A 20,980-nucleotide genomic window follows, 5' to 3' on the forward strand; every position below is an offset into this window, starting at 1 on the left:
TTTCCAATTTCCAGCAAGTTTGAGGAAGAGTTCAGCTGACTTTAGCGACACATTTTTAATTTGTGTCACTTGGCTGCGAATAGCTACAAATATGTAGCACAACAAAAGAAGATCATTTAGACTATTTATCCTGTGTGGCCTCACAGCACAGGGCTAACCATCTTGGAAAAATCCGTGAACCCTTCCAAGGATGTTTTTTTCTTGTTTCAATGCAATGCCAACATTTTATGAATGTAGCATTAAAGCCCATTCACATGCACAGTCTACCTATACACTTGTTTCATGTTGCCTGATTTGAACTCTTTGTAGAAATCCTGTAGAATTCCACTCGATGGAATGTATCCATCGTTAACAAAACTGGCTTCACTCCTGCTATGAGAAGTGGAAATATCTGCCATTAAACCGTCTATTGGTAAAGGCCCCATTATCGTTCTCATTGGCACAAAGAGATTGGTGACATGTCACTTCCAGCATTGCTCCATCCAGCTTCTGCAGAGGTCTGCAGTGTTTAGCCAGGGTAATTGAAAACACCTGCGTGGGTGAACTACGTGCCCACTGTACACCCACGCAGGTGTTTTCACTTACCTTCACTTGATGAGTTCTTTTCTCAGGACAGTGTGAGCGTACGCTGTTTAGTTCAGCATCTCCCTGACTCTCCTGTTGCACCTTAAGGTAGGACAGCTTTAGCTCCAGCGCAGCTCTACACAATCTGAGCAGAGGTCTAATCATGCAGAGTAGCTGCGAGAACCAGTGTGGGTGTGCGAAGCGTTTAAAAGATGCCAAAATGGCTTTTATTTTTGCGTATCCGTGTTGCTTTCACAGCCTCACATTTTTTGGAAACATTTAGATTTTTCTATTGAAGGAAATAACAGCTGAGTTGTTGCAGCACGGCAAATATTCTGTATTTGCTTCAGGCGGCTTGTATAATTCACTTCAAACCCACCAGGGGAGACATTAAGGAAAGTAGTTGCAAAGTTTCATTTTGAAAAAATAAAAGATACAGAGAACACTTTAACACTATTTATTTGATGCACGTTTTAAAGTTTCTTCTCTTGTATTAACAATAGCATTTGTATTATGTTTTAGTAAGGAGCAAGGGTCTAGGAAACCTGTGGCCTGTGTTGTATACATATTCATCTGTCTGTACACGACAACTATATGTTTATCCTCACTCCTATTCCCCTGGCCACATCCCTATTTTCACTTAAAAGAAGGTCAGTGTTGATTTGTAAGCAGCACTGATAACGAATGACAGTGACTTTTTAAAAAATTTTTTTTATAACATTTCAATTCTACACCGGGCAATTGGTTGTTTAAAATGTAGAAGAGAAAACTATTTTCTTAATTATCAAGCAGTCATTTCTTGATTAATTGGGTTACCTTGAAATTTCCCATGCTGATATTTCAGTACAGCAATTTGGTTAGTAAGATAACAATAGAGAGTATTTCTTGGCAGAAAGAACAACATGCAGAAGAGAGTTAATAAGTGCAATTCAACTCAGATTGAACTAAATAAAATGTGTGAATGGTGGTTTTAGGGAAAACCGGGTGAGGATTTGAACATCAAAAGGAGACCAAATGGCACGACAACTTTAGGAGAATTGCAAATGTGAATCGTGATCTTCCCGGATTATACATCGCAGTTTAAAGTAGCCAACTGAGGCTAAGAATGATTGGCACCTACAGTGTCAATACCTCTGTGTAAAGGAGTGACTGTACATAGGTCATCTCAGATCCACTTCTACTAGCACACAGAGTCTTGTATCGATTCCCACAGTGATTACTATATGTGCTGCAGTACAAAGATATTTTAAAAATACACACACAAACGCACCCACACAAAAAATATCCAAAGTCCAAGAGGAGGCCCTGTTATTTCCAGGATATCTCTCTCAGATGAAAAATATAAGAGTTCCTATTAATCTGAACCAAAATAAACATAAAACACTCAGTGAGGGATTGAGTGATTTGTGTTTTAATGCAGCCCACAGAGTATTTACAGTGGTGTTCTGCTAGGATTAGTTGTGTGAGCGGATTAGTGAAGCTGCATGACTGCTGTTTTATTTAACTCACAACAGCAAAAGACTAAAAATAAAAGCCTCTTAAACACATTTAGGCTACATGAGAGGCCAGCCCAGACAAACATGGTGTTTGTGTCCTCTTTTAACGACCTGTGCCGGAAAGGGATGTGCAATCGCACACAAACACGCGCGCACGCGCACACACACACCCGCAAACAATCTCTTGCACACTCAACTTTCTCTACTTAATCTATAATCTAGTAATCCACTGAAAGTTGCCCCGTGCAGCACATGCGGTGCATGGAAACACCGTGTCATATTAGTAAAGGAGATGATGCTGGTGAGAGTGCAGCATATGCAGATACTGACAGGATCAACAGAGTGGGAAACTCACTGAGAGAGGAGAGGATTAATGCAAAAAGACTGGGAGAGAGAGGGAGACTGTGAAAGAGAGAGAATGAGAGAGAGAGAGAGAGATTTGCAGAGGCAGCACATTACCTCTCTCTTTTCCTCTCCGTCTCTCTCCACCACACCCTCTTTCCTTGCATCAGCACTGATCACAGTACATCAGTAAAGTAAAGAGCCCCGTCATCCATCAGTGCATGGCTCTAGAGCTGCTGTTCAGAATACTGAAGCTGCTCTCCAAAGTGCACACAAACACGCACAAAAGCACAATCATATGCCTACTGTTCACAACATCAACATTAGCATTACACCAACCGAAGTATAAGCGGTGTTAATCCATGGAAGTCTACTATGTCGAGATTGTAACACTTTTTTTTTTTTCCATCTTATTTAAATTGTAGCAAGCACAACTAAGGGCAATTTTCTACTGAGTTGTTTATTAAGCCCCCTTTAGTCAACTTGAAGGGTCTTACATTGTTATTATTTGTTTAATTCATGCTTTCTTTTATCACATGTTCAAACCAAGAATCTTTGTCCAGGATGAAACTTTTCTCTTTTTCTTATTCTCTTGCATTGGTGGCTTTCTTCTGACAGTGGTGGTCCATTATGTCTGCATTAATGTAGCAGATAGATACTGAAGGTCTCCTTCTAATGGATTGCTTTGAAAAATGAAAGTATGAACTTGTATCTTGATATTTGTGTGCCAATGTGAAGCTCCCATAAAGGATTAGTATGTTGCATTCATTATTTACATTGCTTCTAGCATGCAAACTCTACTGGGAAAACTCTGAAAAGAGGCTATTCTGCTTTAGATCCAGGCAACAGAAAACAAGCAACAAGCAAGTACAGATGTGGCTTAACTAAAGAGGCTGTAGGTAAAGAAGAGTGATATGCAATATAATAGCGTTAACCCATCCAGATCCTTCTTGGTACACATGGCTGGGAAAACAAAAGCTTTGGATGGATTCCTGTCTTTCCTGGAAGTCTCAAATATCTAAATGGTTCAAAAGGTAACGTCCAGCTGTTTGTTTTCTTTCCAAACACCTGGTCATTTGCAAAATCTCCTGAGACTATAAAGCAGAAAGTGTGTACACGAGGAATAAAAGGGGAGGGAAATGGGGGCAAAGGGACCCCAAGGAGGCAGAGCAAAACGCTTTGATGTGCTTACAGCATGGCTGTTTCCAAATTATACAATCATATTCAGGGAGTCGTGTTTTTCATTGGTTATTCTTAATTATCCGAATAATAACCAACCTCCCACACAATGGAATATATTTACTTCTTCACTTTCTCTTTACAAAGTGCACCCTAGTATTCTGTTTTCTTCTTACAATCCAAAGACCAGCTGAATTAGAAACTTTAAACCTGCAGGGCTGAGCGTTTGTCTTTCCTTCTGCCAGTGAGAGTAATTACAAAAATACTATTTACATGTTCTTATGTCATAGGCTCTACTGTTGCAGCTGTAAAGTGGTGGATACATTGTGAATAAATGAAATAAAAGGTAAAATGCCTCATTTCACTATAACATTTGCAAAGTATGGAAGAATTGCATGATTGAATTGTTTTATCCCTATTTAAATTAGCATAGGGTGAAAGTGGAAATTAGCCGGCATAAGTCGCTGGTTCAAATCTAAGTATGCATTCATCTGGCCAGCACAGGAATGTCTCACCAGACTCCACATTTAAAAGCTCTGTATGCCGTGGAAGTCAGAGAGATTCATCTGATGGTGGTTGGCTTAATCAGCATGGTATAAACTCGTTTGATAAGTGCTCGAATGTTTTGTATGGATAAGTCCCACAATATAACTTTAAAGGTGCCTGCAGGTGTGTATGTGTGCATTATGTCATATGTGTTAGTCCTATGGTAGACTGATCTGTTCAGCACCTTTTTTCTTTCCCAAAGCATGATGGGAAAGTATCCTGTACTGGGTAGGATCTTCTTGAGCAATGAATTGATTCAAGACGACATAATGAAGAACAGATAGTGTGTTCAAAATTTCATTTTTTGCTTCTTGAGTATTCCTGTCCTGTATTTCTGCTTACGTTGATCATAAAGTTTCAATCTAAGAGCAACAAAAGTGAGCAAAGGTGCTTTAAATAATTTAGAGATTAAGGCTCGTATGGTCAAACAGGGTTTTCCACTAAAAAAAAATGTTACTTTTCTTTCAACAGAAACTCTTGGGGATATAACTATGCAAAAATAATTAAATATCTCAAGTAAGAGCTAATGACCACAATTTAACCTCCTGCATAAAAAAAATCCTGAAGATACTGTGATACTCTTGATATAACGTTTTGGTGTACTTATTACTGATTCCAAGCGGACACACTGTTGAGAACTCTGATAAAGTAACTTTGAATCACGCACCCAAAGACCGGGACACATCTAACATTGTGATTATAGTTGGGTTTTAAAAGATTTTCGTATGTTCCATTCCATCTAGATTTTTTTTCTGATGCGGTTAAAATCAGTTATAATTTACATCTCACACCAAGAAATGTACTTACATTCCTCAGGAGAGTTGGGACATATACTGAACAGTATTGCAGGGCTATAATCAAAAATGTTAAGAACCTTCAAGCCCTAAAGTAAGCTCCTCTGGTCATCCTTGACTCTAATAAAAGAAAATTGTATGTATTTGTCATACATATTTCAGCACATCTCTCCTCTCTTGCCGGGAGCTTAGTTAAAAGGGAGATTCCCATCTCAATGTCACTTTCGTGTAAAATAAAGCCAAAACAATTGCAGACACAGAATTGGAAATTCAAATGCATGTGTCTGTAAGACTGTGTTCCTATGAATACCAAAGGCGAGTATTGTACAAACACATAAGAACAAAAGCGCTGCACCACCCACCAGGCAAATACCTCTGGAGGACAAATTGGAAATTGAATCATAAACTATAAAGAGCCAAGGTTGAGTTCAGCCGCGGAAAAGAGAGACGAGATGGAGGTGGAGAGGAGAAAAGAAAGAACGGCTGCATTAAATAAAAGTTCGCTCTTTCTCTCCTGCCCCTCCAGAAAGTCACGCTGTGCTACCTGATTGAAATTTCCTGGTTTAATAGCTGTGAAATAAAGTAAAAGTTGGGAAGAGGAGGGAAGCGAGAATATGAAACAGAGGGCAAAAGAGAGGAAAGGAGCCGTAGTGGAACAACACAGGAGAGGGAGGGAGACTGGGAAACTTAAAGACCCACAGACTCATGAACTTAATGGAAAGTGAATTACCTTATGCCTTGTAAAAACTGCAATCAAGGCCACTCATTACTGTTTTATTAGTATCTCCTTATAGTTTTCTTGCCAAACTGTTAATCCATACTACTGCTGTTCTGTGTATGGGATTTCTCCTCAGGTCTCTGTTGCAAAGGCGATGTGGATTTCAATGAGATTTACAGAATAAATTAACCTTAGCTAACTATACCAGTTCAATACATTGGCTTAACCAAAGGTACAGAGTCAACAGAGGCTTTGCTTTCGCTGAAGAAATGATACACGTGTACCAGGCCGGGTCCATGCAGCGTTGGTAAGTGAGTTAGCAGGTAACGATTTGGACTAATGGATGCAATGAGAGAGCCCCAATGAGGTAATCTGGCTGTGCAGCCGGAGGAAACTCTCCATTTACACCAATTAGTGCAAACGCATAATCAGACAGTGACCACAGCACCCAGCACACACTGTAAATGATTTAATCGCAAGCTCTAACCTTTAATGTGGCTCCAAAACATGATCGCCTTTCTCAGGATTGTTTTTTGCTCTTCAGGAAAATCAAAGAAAAGAGATGTCTGTCAATTAAATGTTGTAGTGAAAGGCTTCTGCGTGGGATTCCTTACGTATTTTGATCCCAAGAGGTTACTACCATACTGTAGCAGGACATCTATCAGTTACTCTATTGCGCAGTATATTTTACATATGTTGGCAGGAGCATAATTTCCTCTGATAAAAATGACTCTTTGGCCACACTAGCTTATAATTTATAATTTATAATTTATACATTCAGTCCTAATGATTTAAGTGGTCCCCTGACTTTTCTTCTTGCACCACCATAAGTTTGACATTTTTGTTTATTTCTATTCTAGCCATTGGATGCATGCCTGTTATGTCAGATTGAATTGTAATAACTGGATCCTTGACTTCATCCAGCTCCAAAATTGAAATTGTGCAGACCAGCCAAATACCTGCAAAATAATGACATTCCCATTACTTTAACTTTACTGTTTAGTGCTACTGTACCTACAAAAGATGTAAGATATTATACCTTTCAAACATCTTGTGTTGTTGATCATTGGAGTCAATTAAAATATCAGTTAAATTCACTGTGTATGATCAGCATGTGACACATTTACATTAGATTAAATCATGTTGTTAGTGTAAAATCTTAAAGACTGAGCATCGCAGATCCAAATAAACAGCACCAGTTTTCCTTTATGAGCTAATGAATCTCAGGTATTTGATCTCCCATGTAGAATTACTGCTTTAATAGAAGGCAAATGCAGAATACAAACTGTATATACATAGATAGATATGTGCACAGCATCTGGCTAATCCTTGGTAACCCAATCACAGCCTCACAGTCCAGTTTTGTTTATCTGTTGCACTGGTTCTTCAGGCGTAGGCCATGAATCATATTGCCTCCTAGCAGAGTGCATCTTGCTGTCTGACATCAGCTTTCTACTCCCATAGATATTCCTTTCCTGAAAAAATAACCAATATAAACACACCTCGAACCTGGTAGAAAAAAAACATTGTGGTTGCTTTGTGATATTCTTGCCTCATATGTCCGCAAACAGGCAGTCAGCCCGTAGCCGGTTATCTAACACACTCCTGGCACGTTAACAACATCATGGTTAAAACAACACATGCGTTACCAAGGACACCCTGATTGGTGAAGGTGAGTGTATGCAAATTCAGTTACTTGGAATTTGTCAACAACAACTGAAGTGGAGCGAGGGAGAGAAAAAAAAAAAAGAGCCAGAGGCTATGCTGTATAACACCCATAATGATGAACAAATGAACAGATTATAATAAACATGTGTCTCAGTTGCTGGAAGGAAATGAGACAAAGTCAATCGTCAGTGGAAACCAGTGTGGCAAAATGTAATGTAACTGCAATTTAATAAGGAATTGTGTGGAATTAGACTCACAGCTCCTAAATACCACGTTAACCAGCCCTGCAAATAAAATTATTATTTCACTATCACGACACTACATAAAGGAGCACAAATGTAGGTTCATGTCAGCAGCTGTTATGTGAGATATTGATATTTAAAATCAATGATGGCACAAAAAGTTACAGGTTCTCTCCGTCGCTATTTCCGGAAACGAGATTGTCTAAAGTCAATATCAAGAAATGACACTATAAAAACACAGACGGTTGCCCAACCATAGATTACCGTTTCAAAAATATCTCTCTATATGTAAAATCTCTTGACTTTGTTAGCTCGTGGATTGTAATAGTGAGCAGAGCGATATTATGGGTCTTAGTTGAGGTTTTTTGGTATCAGCTGGCCGAAAGACGAAATCAATTTCTCCCTCGTTGCTTCATCTGCATTGTAAGTGAGGGTGGTTTAGATTAAGGCGAACAGTCATATGCAGCTGTATAGTACAGTAGGTGGTATCTTGTGACAAATGTGGTTCACAAGAGACTCCATGCTGTCAAAATTATACCCACTTTGAAATGATCAAACCAAGTCCCCGTGTGGTGTGATCAAAACTCTAAACTGTGCCCCATGCGCACATTCCACTTTATTCAGAAATATGTCAAATTACTGATGCTCTCTGTCGTTTTACTGGAACTTTAACACTCAAGCTGAAAGTCTCATCTCCCGTAGGGCTTTTCATACTGTATAGAATTTGATGACACTCAGTGAAGGCAATTTCTGGTCTGCTTGTTTACACGAGTAGCCTATTGTGTGTGTAAGCAGTTATTGTCTTTATATTTTCTAAAGGCAACACCTACTCAATTTCATTAATTATTAGTGTCTCATTTATTGCCTTACAAAGAGCCTCAGAGTGTGAGGAGCATTCACATTTGAGATGAAATAACGTGTTACTAACATGAAGCCTGAAGCCTTTCACACACACACACACACACACACACACACACACACACACACACACACACACACACACACACACACACACACACACACTTGCTTTAAATGTCAAAAAGCCATGAACTAGCAAAAAGCGGAACTTCCGGGAGGCAGAACATTTTAAACGTCTGCAGGAAAAGACAGAAACACTTAGCACCACAAAAACAACAGGATAAAAGTATTAGAAGTATCTTAAGCGACAGGCTTTTATTAACTTGTCCCAGTGCCATCAATTCATTAATTTGGTTTCTCTGTCTTTCTCCTGCAGGCATGAATATCCTGTAAACAGACTCTCCATCATTTGACCAGTGAAATTAAAAGTTGAAGGGACTGCTGGGATGTTTGTCAGGATGAAAAATTTCACATTTGTAATTTTCAGCTTGAATTTTTCACAGGCCATATGGAGCCGTGTTGTAGACCAAGCGTGGAGTGCAGCTTTACTGTGGAGCAGCCACTAAGGAGGGCAGACAGCCTGTCTCCACACATCACATTAGAGAACCTCTTTGACCGTACTTGCATGTAGATGTGTGTGCATGTGTCGGTGTGTGCCTTTTCCTGTGTGCATTTACTGCAGGCCTGTCTGCGTGCCTGACTGAATGCTCATGTCCCTCTGAGCTTGTGTGAGAGTGGTTTAGCACGTGTCTTAGCCCTATATTTCTTTGTCCTTACATCTTTGTTTTCCCTTCTTGGCAGTCACAGTGCCCTTCAGAGTAACTTAAGTTCTTAGCCGTCTCTAATCAGTGTCGATGTATGGAGATTGCAGCCTATAGACTGAGAATCAATGACTCGACAGTGTGTGGTGAAGTGATCAGCATAATCGCCGTTCCGCTTTACTTCAAAATCCGAGCCAAGCTGTTTCTCCAAGACTATTGGCAAAGCCACTGAGACATTTAACCAGGGCCCAGACTTTGTCTGCAAATAATATCTTTCCACTGCAGGAGATCTGTGGTCTACTGATGTTGAGAGCTCTGTGGTCTAGGTATAAAGCCTGTCATTTCCACACATTTTGGCAGTGATGTATTAATAGATTGTAATAATGTAATAAAGCATGTGAATGAGAGAAAAAGGCTCCGATGGTAAAGGAAAGGCATCTTTTTCTGTTCGGTCTTGAGGGATATAAAACCTGGAGAATAAAAGATGAACAGAAGCTATGAAGGCACACACACACACACACACACACACACACACACACACACACACACATATGTATGTACGTACATCATACACATATGCTGATACTTCTTCTGCAGCCTCTCAGTCTCATTAACTTTCCTCCTGCTGTCTTGTCAGCACATGTCTCGTGAGCTGATGGCAAGAACACACATATACTCACACATAAAGGCATTAGTGCTGGCTGAAATATAATCAAGCTTGGCTACAGTTCATGTATTGTCATCATGGATGGCTAGTGTTAGGTAAAGTAGAATCCACACACTGTTGACTCCGCGCCTGTAACAAGAGACATGACAGTCCCATAAACTGCAGCAGGTGTACATATCGTGTTACAGTTTAGTGGACTGACACTAGACAGCTAATGTAGACAGCCATAATATACAGGACATTTTGATGATATACGGAGTTCTCAATAAGTAGATATATACGCACATTAGCCCAAAAATGAACATTAATTGCCCAGCTCTAACACGTTTACTCACTTTTAGTTAAGCTTCAGCCACAAATTGAATCAGCCATTAACTGTTGTACCAATATCATGAGCGCTGAACTGAATATCTCCAGTCATCTTTTTTATTTTTTTTAACATGCCAGCATATATGTGTGGGCCTCTGCTACTGTATTTGTGTAAGAGAAACAGACAGTTTGTTTGTATTGTATGAGTGAGCTTGTCAACCCTGAGGTGACCTCAGGGGTTGTATTTAGTAATTATCTGATTACTTGTTCCCCACTTAGACAACCTGCAACGGGATAATGCTGTAACTCCCTGATTACAACTTACTCTACAATCAATCACCCATTAACAGGAGCACTTTGACGATAGCCATGCCCACACTCTCACAAACATGACCACCACTATTTCAGAGAATGATAAAATACCTATGATTGATTTGTCACAGACACAAAAGCACCACTGCTTTCTAATCTTGAGACTTTGCTATTTATCTCCCTGACCCTCTGTTTTCAGTGTTTTCATTGCTTTGTGCAGACCTCAGCACTTCACTGAAAGCCTTATGAAGCCCCACAGTAAGAGAGCGTCTCCGTCCTTTCTCCATGTCTTTTCACCATCCTTCCATTTATGAAAATGTTTGCCCTTGCCTTGTCAAGAATCTCTCTGCGAGAGGAGGAGATAATGCCTCCCGGCCAGAGAACAGGAGAGTCAATCTTACACACACACACACACACACACACACATGGTTATAGGTACTCACATTCCTGCAAGGACACATGTACTGTACAAACACACAAAGAACCTTATTTCCTCCAAGAAGTGAAATTTTTTTGACAAATGTTCAATTTCTCCACAGAAGGCCAAAAGACTTGCGCACATCTGTTTAAGAACCTGGATTCTTAAAAAAGAAAAAAAAAAAAAAAAAGACTCGGGCTCATCAATCATATTCCCTTTCAGTTATCCACTAATGGAACATCTGTACCAGGCAGATGTTAAGACATACAATACACTGCAGTATAAATATCTGTTGCATCCCTGACATTAGATCCTGACAAACAAAGACAAACAGTTCAGATGAAGGGCAGCTGGTGCACACCACTTATCACGACATGAAAGCCAACGGCAGAGCTTAACATTTTCAAGCCATCACTGCCTATCACATGTAGTCAAACCAAACACAAAATGCTCTATCATTCCTTCTGTGTTTTATTCTTAGGTTATTTTGTCATTGCCAATTACTTATTTTGACCAGATAAGTTTCTTGATACGTTATTAACAATCCCTTTTTTGGTCTTTTTGCTCCACAAGTCTGGAGGAGGAGTCTTAAAATACAATTTCCAGGCTAAATGATCATGTCTGTAAGACGGGCAACAACCTTTCAAGCTTGCGTCTTTGGTGCCTTTAAAGAAATGACTTGCTGAAGGATAGCACGGCTTATTGTGGCATTGACTATATATCAGAAATACCCCTCTGCTGGCTTTCTCATTAAAAATGTAAACATTGAAAGCTTCCCGAAGATTTACAGAATTTATTCACATTCCTGTGTTTGTGCGTACTGTTCGTGACTGAGCAGCATGACCTCGGGCACATAAAAAGCTCCTATTCATACACGGATAGCAGGTACAATGTGCTCCCCGTTAAACCTTTTCCTCCCGGAGGTATGTGATTTTCTGTGTCACACGCAGGTGATCATAGTGAACCATCATAGTGAAGGTACCCAACCCTCACACAAGAGACGAGCAGAAAAGTAGCGAGAGACCTCTGGGCTCAATCATGCTAGTGAGTCAGCCACTTGCCCACACGGGAAGGATATCACACAGCCGGGGATTTCTAATCCACAAAGCTCACTGCTCACTGTCTATGCTGTAACCCTGAGGCATTTTTTTTTTTTTTTTTTTTTGTGAGTCGCACCACCCTGATGGGACTGCAGAGGCGCAAAAGCCCCTGAATTTAGAAGACCTTTCGTCTTGGATTACTCGTATTCCCCTTGCCTTTATTAAAGAACTTTTTGTGTGTTCTTCCCCGCTACCTGCCTCTGTGGTCTTGTATTTCATTGTGAATCCGACCCCGGCGTTCCCTCGGGTAGCACACGCTCTATTCACTACAACTTTACAACATGTGAAATGAAATTGGCTGCAGAGTGTGGCCTGCGGTGGTAATCTACAACAGATCCAATACGGTGGATGTTATAGACACACACACAGGCTGACTGACAAGACTATGTACTGTCAACACACACGTATACGCACACACAAACAGACATACAAACACACAGCTACATACCTGTGTGGCTCCTGTGCGCATGTGTGAGGGAGGCCAGACAAAGGGATAGCAGTAGACTCCACACACCTACTCCACAAATGCAAAGACCCCGTTCCCGCATTCTGCCAGAAAGAAACAATAACATACGCAGTTAATTACAGGACACACGTAAACAAAAGCTCTAGATTACACACTGCATGGCTTAGTTCTATCAATAACTGTATGTAAAGCCTAATTATTCCCCATTCTGTCTGTGTGACGCTGATTCCACCACTATGGATGGATTGCCAATGAATGTTCTACACACGTGTGGAATTTGTGGTGTGGTGAATTTCTGACTTTTGGTGGTGCCACCAGCAGGACCAAGTTTTCACTCATCCAGTGAAATATCGCAACATGTACTTCACGTTTTGTGAGATGATTGAGTACCGACATCCGTGGTTCCCAGATAATGAATCCCAGTAATGTTAATGATCCTCTCACTTTTCTTTTTGTGCCAGGAGGTTGACATTTGATGCGTTGAGTGAAATACCATCAAGTCCAAGTGTCCTTTTTTCCAGTACTTTAATTTATGACAAAATACTCACAAAAGTTATGACTTTCCCTTCGTCTATATGTCAGCCGCAGTTAGCAAATGGAGCTTTATTATACCTGCTGAAAGTCTCTGCATTGTCACGCATTTAGCTAACCCAGCTTTATAGAGCTTCTGGCATGGCTGTACGCGTTTACTGCTGGTAAAACAGACATGCATATAAATAACATTGTAAAACACACACAGCTGACAAACACACCCTGCAGTGCCCTTCGGCCTTCACTGAAAATAATGAATCTGAGCGGATGCGCATGTAGCGTAATTAAATCGGGTGATATTAGCAATACAAAATTAAGTGTGTATCTTTTACATAGATATATCTAGTTTTGAAGTTAATCTGCATTTGTTAAAATCCCATTACACACGTTAGTGCGGTGCCATCTTACGGCGCAGACTGTTGTCTGAATGTTCCCACTTTCTTTCTAAGAAATACTGTTGTTCTGGAAAGAAAATGTGAGCAAATCTAACTTTTAAAATGAAACGAGCACATTTGGAAATGCAAAATAGACCCCACTTCAAGTTAGTAATTTATTAAAAAATTAAAAAAGTAGGTTTCAATTAAAAACAGCCATTTTTTTTTTAGTTTTTTAAAGTTCAATTGGTCACACAGTCAAAACAATTATTCGAGTTGCTAAATAAATTAATATTTACAAAGTAAACATGGTTGATGTTTACCAAAAATACATGAAAACAACAAGCCCCTGCCTAGTGCACTGGTGGCAAGACAAGCACATTCTGGTATTCTGGTGGCTGGGCTCGCCCAGCGCACCTGTGGCACAATTGGAAACAGGCCAGGATCAGAACAGGATCAATATAATACATTATAGGTGGCACTGTTAGAGGTTTCAGAAATCATGGCCAATCACATTTGCTACTTTCATCCCCTTTAAACACAGGAATCCCCCTGCAGTGACACAGTGACAGTTTGGGAATCCTGTGGAGAGGTTTTCTCAGAGGAATCTCATTTTGGTTTTAGACACAGTTCCAATGTGGGCGTGCACCAGCTCAAATATGCTGCCAACGGCACACCATTTCTGAGTGGAAAAGGTCTACTCTGTTCTTCTTCCAGCAATATGCAGCTGAGTTGGGACCGTCTCAAATCAAGGACAGAAAACTTCAAATAGAAAACACAAGGGGATGAAGGTGTAAAGCACACACAATATGGACCCATAAACACAGAGTCAGCTCAGGATAGGTGTACATTTGTTGCACAGGCATTGCCAGGGCCAATGGATGCCATACCCACACTTTAAACACAAGACAGAAAAATAGACCTATATACAGAACCAGTTGAATCAGCAAAGCACTCTAAAGAATACTGCAATTCAAACCAGAGCAGTCCAAAGCTTTTATACTTTGATGTGTTTGTACCCAGGTCTGGCATTTATATGACACAAAAAAAAGGCAATATATACCCCTCAATAAACCTTCTAATAAAAACAATAATGAAGAGTTGAAAATAAAAAAGAACAAATAATGATGTTTTAGTATTAGTCAGCAATATCATTTTATAAATGGATTTAATTTTGCTGTTCCATTATTATGTGGATAACGTCAACGATGATGTGGTTTAAACGCTTAAACCACAGAGCATCTTTTGTTGTGTGTCTCTCTGACTGTCCAAATGCTGGCAGGTGCTTACACTGAAGTGAATGGATACATAAAATTAAAGCACTTCATATTCTGGGCACCGACTAGGACAGAAACATCCACGATAGATAAACAAACTGTCTTTTCTCCACCAGGGAAACTGTTTTGTCAGTAGTACTTGTGTTTGGCTAAATAAATAACTGCAGCAGGCTTGCAAAGTAAAAGCATATGTATGAGACAACATACATAACAAAGAGTCACATAAAAACTGTCACATCTTTTACGTGGCTTGTTGACATGTTTAAAAAAACTAAAACTTGAATGAGTCTGAGGCATTGTGGGGCTGTAGATGTGCTCCAAAGACTCCATCTTTGTAAACTACTCAACTACAAACTGCAAACTTTACACGCAGCCGAGAGTTGATTTGTATCTTTACCTGTATAGATAAGGAAGGTTTTACAAAGATAAAATGTAACATGATGTTGCCTTGTTCTTCACATCCCTGGTTTTATTTTATCACCTGAAGAAAAACAAGGAAAAGCTGTTATCCTATAAAACTGCAACTATGATAAACTGACAGTGTAATAAAGTGTCTGTGCATATAATTTACAAACTCAAAACTTTTAAATGCTTTTCACAGTGGTGATTTACTTTCCCAGCAAAGCAGCAGAGGCCGTAGTCGGGGAAAAAAAGCTTTTCATGAAATACTTTCTGAAGAGATCTGTGATGATGTAAGTAAAACAAACCAAACTTTCCAGGTTTGTGCGAGAGTCTGTGCAGATTAACTCGGTACAGATGAGATTATACACGCACCTGGTTGGATCTGGGTATGAGTTGATGTGTTTATTCGTGCACATGTGCTATATTGAGGCATATATCTGCATGTGTGTGTGTGTGTGTGTGTGTGTGTGTGTGTGTGTGTGTGTGTGTGTGTGAGTGCTTTTGCCATGAGGAAGTGTGTGTTAAGCCCTGGCTTGAGTTCTGAGCTTGGTGTGTGAGTCATCTGGCTATGCAGCCAGGCATTTCTAGAGCCGGGAGAAGCTGCAAAGCCAGACAGGCTGAGCCAAGGCTTTCTTTGGTTAGAGGGCATCACACACACACACACACACACACACACACACACACACACAGTGGTCACTACGGCTCTCTTCTCTCACTCATGTTTCTTCGTCTCCTTTAGTCTTCCTATATCTTCCCTTCTTTCCCTCCTCGTCCTACACCCTCTTCCTCCCGTCCTCACCTGTTCTCCTGTTAGTAGTAAATAATTAGGAAACAAAGCAGAGATGCTGCTCGCTTCCTCTCCAGCTCATTTAGACACACAGCAGTGTTTGTGATGATGCAGTGCCACTTCATTATGGCTGGTTGTTTGGTCTGTCTGCCGCAGAATGAGTGGGTGTGTGATATAGAAATGAATTCAGAAAGGAGCAGGAAAGAAGAGAGAGCTCAAGAGAGAGAGAGGGAAAAGAGGAGTAGAGGCAGCCATGTGTGTGTCTGTGTGTGTGCGTGTCTGACGGCTCAGGAACAAGGAGTTCTGATCAATAGCATCTAAACAGCCTGTATCAAACTCAGCATCTGATGATGACTCACACATTAGCACCCCCCCCCCCCCCACACACACACACACACACAAACATCTGCACAAACTCACTAACAGCAGATGCTTTTCTGATTTAACGAACCAAAAGTCTGCATGTGAGTTAGTAAATTTGTGAATTTTGAGATCTGATATTTGGCTTAACTGTGTGTAAAGAATTGGTAAACTTGTTTCTGTGTGTGTTTATTATTATGATTTATTTTATTTATCATTCTCACATGCACACGTTTCCCGCAGCCCCTTCCAGTATTGTAGACACCACGACGCTCTGATCATATCCTCTAGTATGAATCCCGGTAAGAAAGCAGCATTGGATCTCATAACCCCGGATGATGTAGCTTTCATTAACCGAACACAGAGGAGCAAAACAGAAAGGAAGAGCGAGAGGAGAATGAAATAAAGTTGGAGGAAGAGTGGTGGTCTCCGAAGAGTTCTGCAGTCTGTTCCATCCCTCTAATTAGTCCCATTGGAAAGCCCTCCCCGCTCCACGCGGCTGATCAGTTTCCCCTTCATATCTCCAGTCTGTATTTGTGTGTTTGCACGTGTGAGCCTGCGTTTGTATGCATCTTAGCTAAAGCCGGACAGACATCTCACGGGCATATGATCTCTGGTTGAGCTCCCAATGGTCGAGGAGAAAAATGTAGTGAATACATTAATATTCAAGGCGTCTCCATTCGCTGAGATATCCGCCATTTGGAAAATGGGATGCCAGCACTCTCTGCATCAGTCACTGCAGCAATTAACGTGAAGTGAGTTTGGTATCAGAAGAAACACAGTGTTATGATATCATCCCTTATCCACAAAAACTGAGGGTTTTAATCTCTGTCAGTGACATAAGTCCTGAAAGAGAATAAATAGTTTTGAAGCTGCATGTTGTGTTGCTGCGGTGTGAACGAACTTCAGGGCGCTTTCACACATAACCTGTTTGTTTGGGTTAAGATAAACTCTTGTGCGTTTGTCAATTTAGTGCGGTTCCTTCCGGCTGGTGTGAAAGCGGAATAAATGAACTCTGGTGCAAACCAAACAACTGGACTGAGCCCATCTTAAAAGGAAGGTTTCTGGAGTAACTCATTTGTGACTGGAAAGCGTTTTTTGATAGATGATATCATAGCCCAGCCAACATTGGAATTTTGAGGCCAACACAAATATTGATATTGTACAGGAGACCATATTTTCCAGTTGGAAAATAAATTGGTTAATGCTATCTCGTAGACAAACTATTGAATTGTGACAGTTTCAAAACATATTGGTTTTTCTGTACGTCAGTTACTTGTCATTTTTCAGCCTTCTCGTACACAGATACCTATATGTCCTGCATAACTGATTTACTGATTGGCCTCTACTCTACATGTGACTTAAGCCTGATTTCTTACATCTAAACTACTGCTAAATTAAGCAGTCTAAATTGGTGATATACCTTATATTTATTAGGTTGGTAACCATGGTAATAGTTATGTGTTTCTGCGTATTAAAACAGGGATTTTTTTTTTTTTTTATGATCACTCAGATAGTCAAAAACGGGTACAAAAAAATATGTTGAGTTTGTTCTTTCCAATGCTAGGACCAGGTCAAACCCTGTATTGCTGGACCATATATAAAATGCAAGAGGGCTTTTCGTTTGAAATGGATACAGGAAGTTGTGGCATTCGGCTGACCAGTGGTGTAACTTTAATCACTCATTCAGTGTTTGACATCCGGTTTATAGGGCTACCCAAAAGGTTTGTGATGTAGCAGTTCTACAGTTATCCAACCCTTTGATCCCCACCTCCTTATTGTCCTTTCCCTACCTGTTTGTCATGATTCATAATATACAGTCAATTTTCAGTCTGAATCATACTCATACTCATTTAGAAATGAGAGGAAAACTGTCTCATCATTGGTGCGTTTCATGTCAGTCTGTATGACATCATGTTTACAGCTCTTTGATCCCTGCAAGCTGTTACCTTGTAGTTTTTCAGACGGTGAGTATGAGGTGTGCAAGTTCCCTTCGTCACGCAGTCTTTTTCTCGTCTGAACTCTGGACAGTGTTCGAAGAATAAGGTCTGGATGTTACACAGAGTTCCCCTTTCAGACATGTTGCTCACGACATGAGATTTTCAATGTCAAACCATGTCCATAGTTCAGGGGAGGGGCGGTGCTTTGGGTAGAGCGTGCAGGAGTGCGTCATTGACACGTCATCAACACGCCATCAACACGCCTACTTGCTCGCTTTGAATTCTCTGCACACTGACCTGCTCTATTCACACACGGCTCAAACGCACATACCAGTGACTTCAGGGAGCTGGCAGGGTAAAAACAGTGTAATGTCCAGTTCAACTGATTCAGACATTTGTGTTCTGGCATACAGCTCCTCCAGTTCATGTCTAGATAAGTTGAGGGTTGCAGTGCATTTGTGAAAGCAGCTTAGTTTTTGTAAGACTACAACTTAGGAACAAAAGACTCTTACTCTTGCTGAACATGTAACAGAGATGATTATCACTCTGCTGTCGAGCAATATTGTGCCTTAGGTCACCAGGATACTCACTGTAGCTCGCTGTTCTTTTCAAAGTATCACTGTATCAAAAGAAAATGGAAGATATTATCTGATATTGTCATGAGGCAGCAAAGACGAACGGAAAGGATACAGTAGATGAAAGGTAAGCAGACGAGTGAAGAAAAGAGCAAAAGAGAACAGTTTGAGGATGAAGAAGAGGGAGAGGATGAAAGGTTCCCTCGCAAGGAAATCAAAGAAGATCGTGAGGGAAAGAAGCAAAGCTAGATAATAGATATTGGTAGAAGCACTTGCCAGTTCATCAGTCCAGGAATTATTTGACTGGCATATGTTGTCATATTAATATTGGTGTGAATGAATGCATAGGTTACTTCTTACACTGACTTTCTCATCAATCAGAAGATTATTAAGATATTTTAAGATGTGATAAGTTGGAGAAAGCTCTGATAGCTGGGTAGTTTCATCCAAGGAAAAGTATTCCACTGACTTATGCTGATTTGTTAGCCGCACGACGTCGGCATTCCTCTCGGGATGCCAACATCTGTCCATCGGCTGGTCCGCCAGCACTGCTGTGCTTTGAGCTACACTGCAGCCTCATAAAGCTGCTAGTAAGGCTGTAGACTCGTAGTTGAATTAGATTGCTAATTCTATACTTGTAAATGTTTTTTTAGGCTGAATTCACCCTTGCATATCCATTTATCTTTTGCAAGGTCGCAGGGGGGCTGGAGCTTATTCCGGCTCACATTGGTTGAGACATAATTAATTGTGCCAAATGAAATTCTTAAGGTCAATTCTTGGAGTAACTTGAATCACACGGACAAAAAACAAGCCATGAAAAGTTGCAGGCGTGACACCTGCCCTTTATTTCTCCAGAGGTACTAAATGCACGGCAGAGGATAAAAATGGAACGATGATCATTTGTCAGAGGAAATGTGTGTATGTTTGTGAGTTAATGGGAAGGTTTGACTGCTAGGACTCTCCAAGCCTTAATTGCAACCTTGGGAGATTTCAGCTTGATTAGGCCTCTCTGATCCTGCCAGGAGTGTGTGTGCGTGTATGTGTGTGTGTGTGTGTGTGTGTGTGTGTGTGTGTGTGTGTGTGTGTGTGTGTGTGTGTGTGTGTGTGTGTGTTCATTACTTAAATCCACAGTTTGGCTTTTGTGGATAACTTTCCACCATGTGACCTGTAGAGAAAGCCGGTGCCTCCAAATTAAGCCTCCAATTTAACTCGCATTGTGCAAACTCAACTTTGTGTGTGTGTGTGTGTGTGTGTGTGTGTGTGTGTGTGTGTGTGTGTGTGTGTGTGTGTGTGTGTGTGTGTGTGAATAGCGAGGAAGATGGAAAGAAGAGGAAAGAGAACGAGGGGTGGTAAGCTTTTGTCCGTTTCTTCCTCCATTCATCAGCCTCTCACTAGTTACCAGTACCCTTTGACTTCAGCAGAGTGCACATCACAGACTTGACATTCCCATCTTTCAAATAAGCTTTTCCCTGCTGCCGCTACATGTGTGTAGCCAACACATCCCTAAAGCTTGATTCGACCCAAGGGTGTCACACTCCATCTATCTCCCTCCTCTCTCTTTCTTTTTGCTCTGTCCCTGTCTGGCAGACGCTGTGCGAACCTGGAGAACTCGTTGCACCGCGAGGTACAATCCTGATGTCACTACCAATCCATCCTCCGCACACGACACAGCCACCCCTAAAACATCCTCGGGGTCAAACGCTCACCGAGACATGCGCACACGCAGAATCAACACACCGCTGCAGTGTGTGTCTGCTGATGGTGCAGATCCGGGTGGTAAACGCAGTTGTGTTGTCTGGGCCTTTCTATCACCCACAGGTCCAACAGCATCAGACAATAAAAGAAAAAGGGAATTGCCGGGCCTCACCTGCAGGCTTGAGCTACACCACTGCTATAAGCTGGCTTAATACTGCAAAAAAAACATCAAAGTCCCTCTCCATTGAATACACACAACGCCACTTTCATATTTATCTATCACATTTTGACGACACTTCAATTTCCTGCAAGGTTCTTGGGCAATAACAGAAAAAAAAACCACTTTGAACTAAATAAACAAATGCAAAGAAGGATCTCTTGAAGCTTTGGAATTGAGGAAATATATTAAAGCAAAATGCAAATGGCCTCCACTGAGTGCTCCCTGACGCAGAGAGAAAAGAAGCGTCAGGCATGAGAGAGCTCGAACGAAAAATAAATCCAGAGGGAAGAAATAGCTTCTTTTAATTCAATTTCAATCCAGGTTTTTTTTATATTTGTTGCCTCTTGGATAGGATTATTACAGCATAAGATGAGCAAAG

General features: G+C 40.8%; 1 protein-coding gene across 1 annotated transcript in view; it reads right to left on the reverse strand.

Annotated features, from left to right (window-relative positions):
• The window catches only part of LOC138193316 (chemokine-like protein TAFA-2), a 77,006-nt gene that overhangs the window by 24,576 nt on the left and 31,450 nt on the right, over window positions 1-20,980 (reverse strand). Inside the window, exon 2 of the mRNA XM_069141290.1 lies at window positions 12,423-12,523. Coding sequence (XP_068997391.1) covers window positions 12,423-12,522 — 100 coding nt within the window. The 5' untranslated portion in view covers window position 12,523. The remainder of the gene's footprint in view (window positions 1-12,422; window positions 12,524-20,980) is intronic.

The sequence above is a fragment of the Embiotoca jacksoni genome, unplaced genomic scaffold, assembly GCF_022577435.1.
Source record: "Embiotoca jacksoni isolate LCO1_2020_lvr unplaced genomic scaffold, fEmbJac1.0.p SCAF_9, whole genome shotgun sequence".
In the NCBI taxonomy this organism is placed as follows: domain Eukaryota; kingdom Metazoa; phylum Chordata; class Actinopteri; family Embiotocidae; genus Embiotoca; species Embiotoca jacksoni.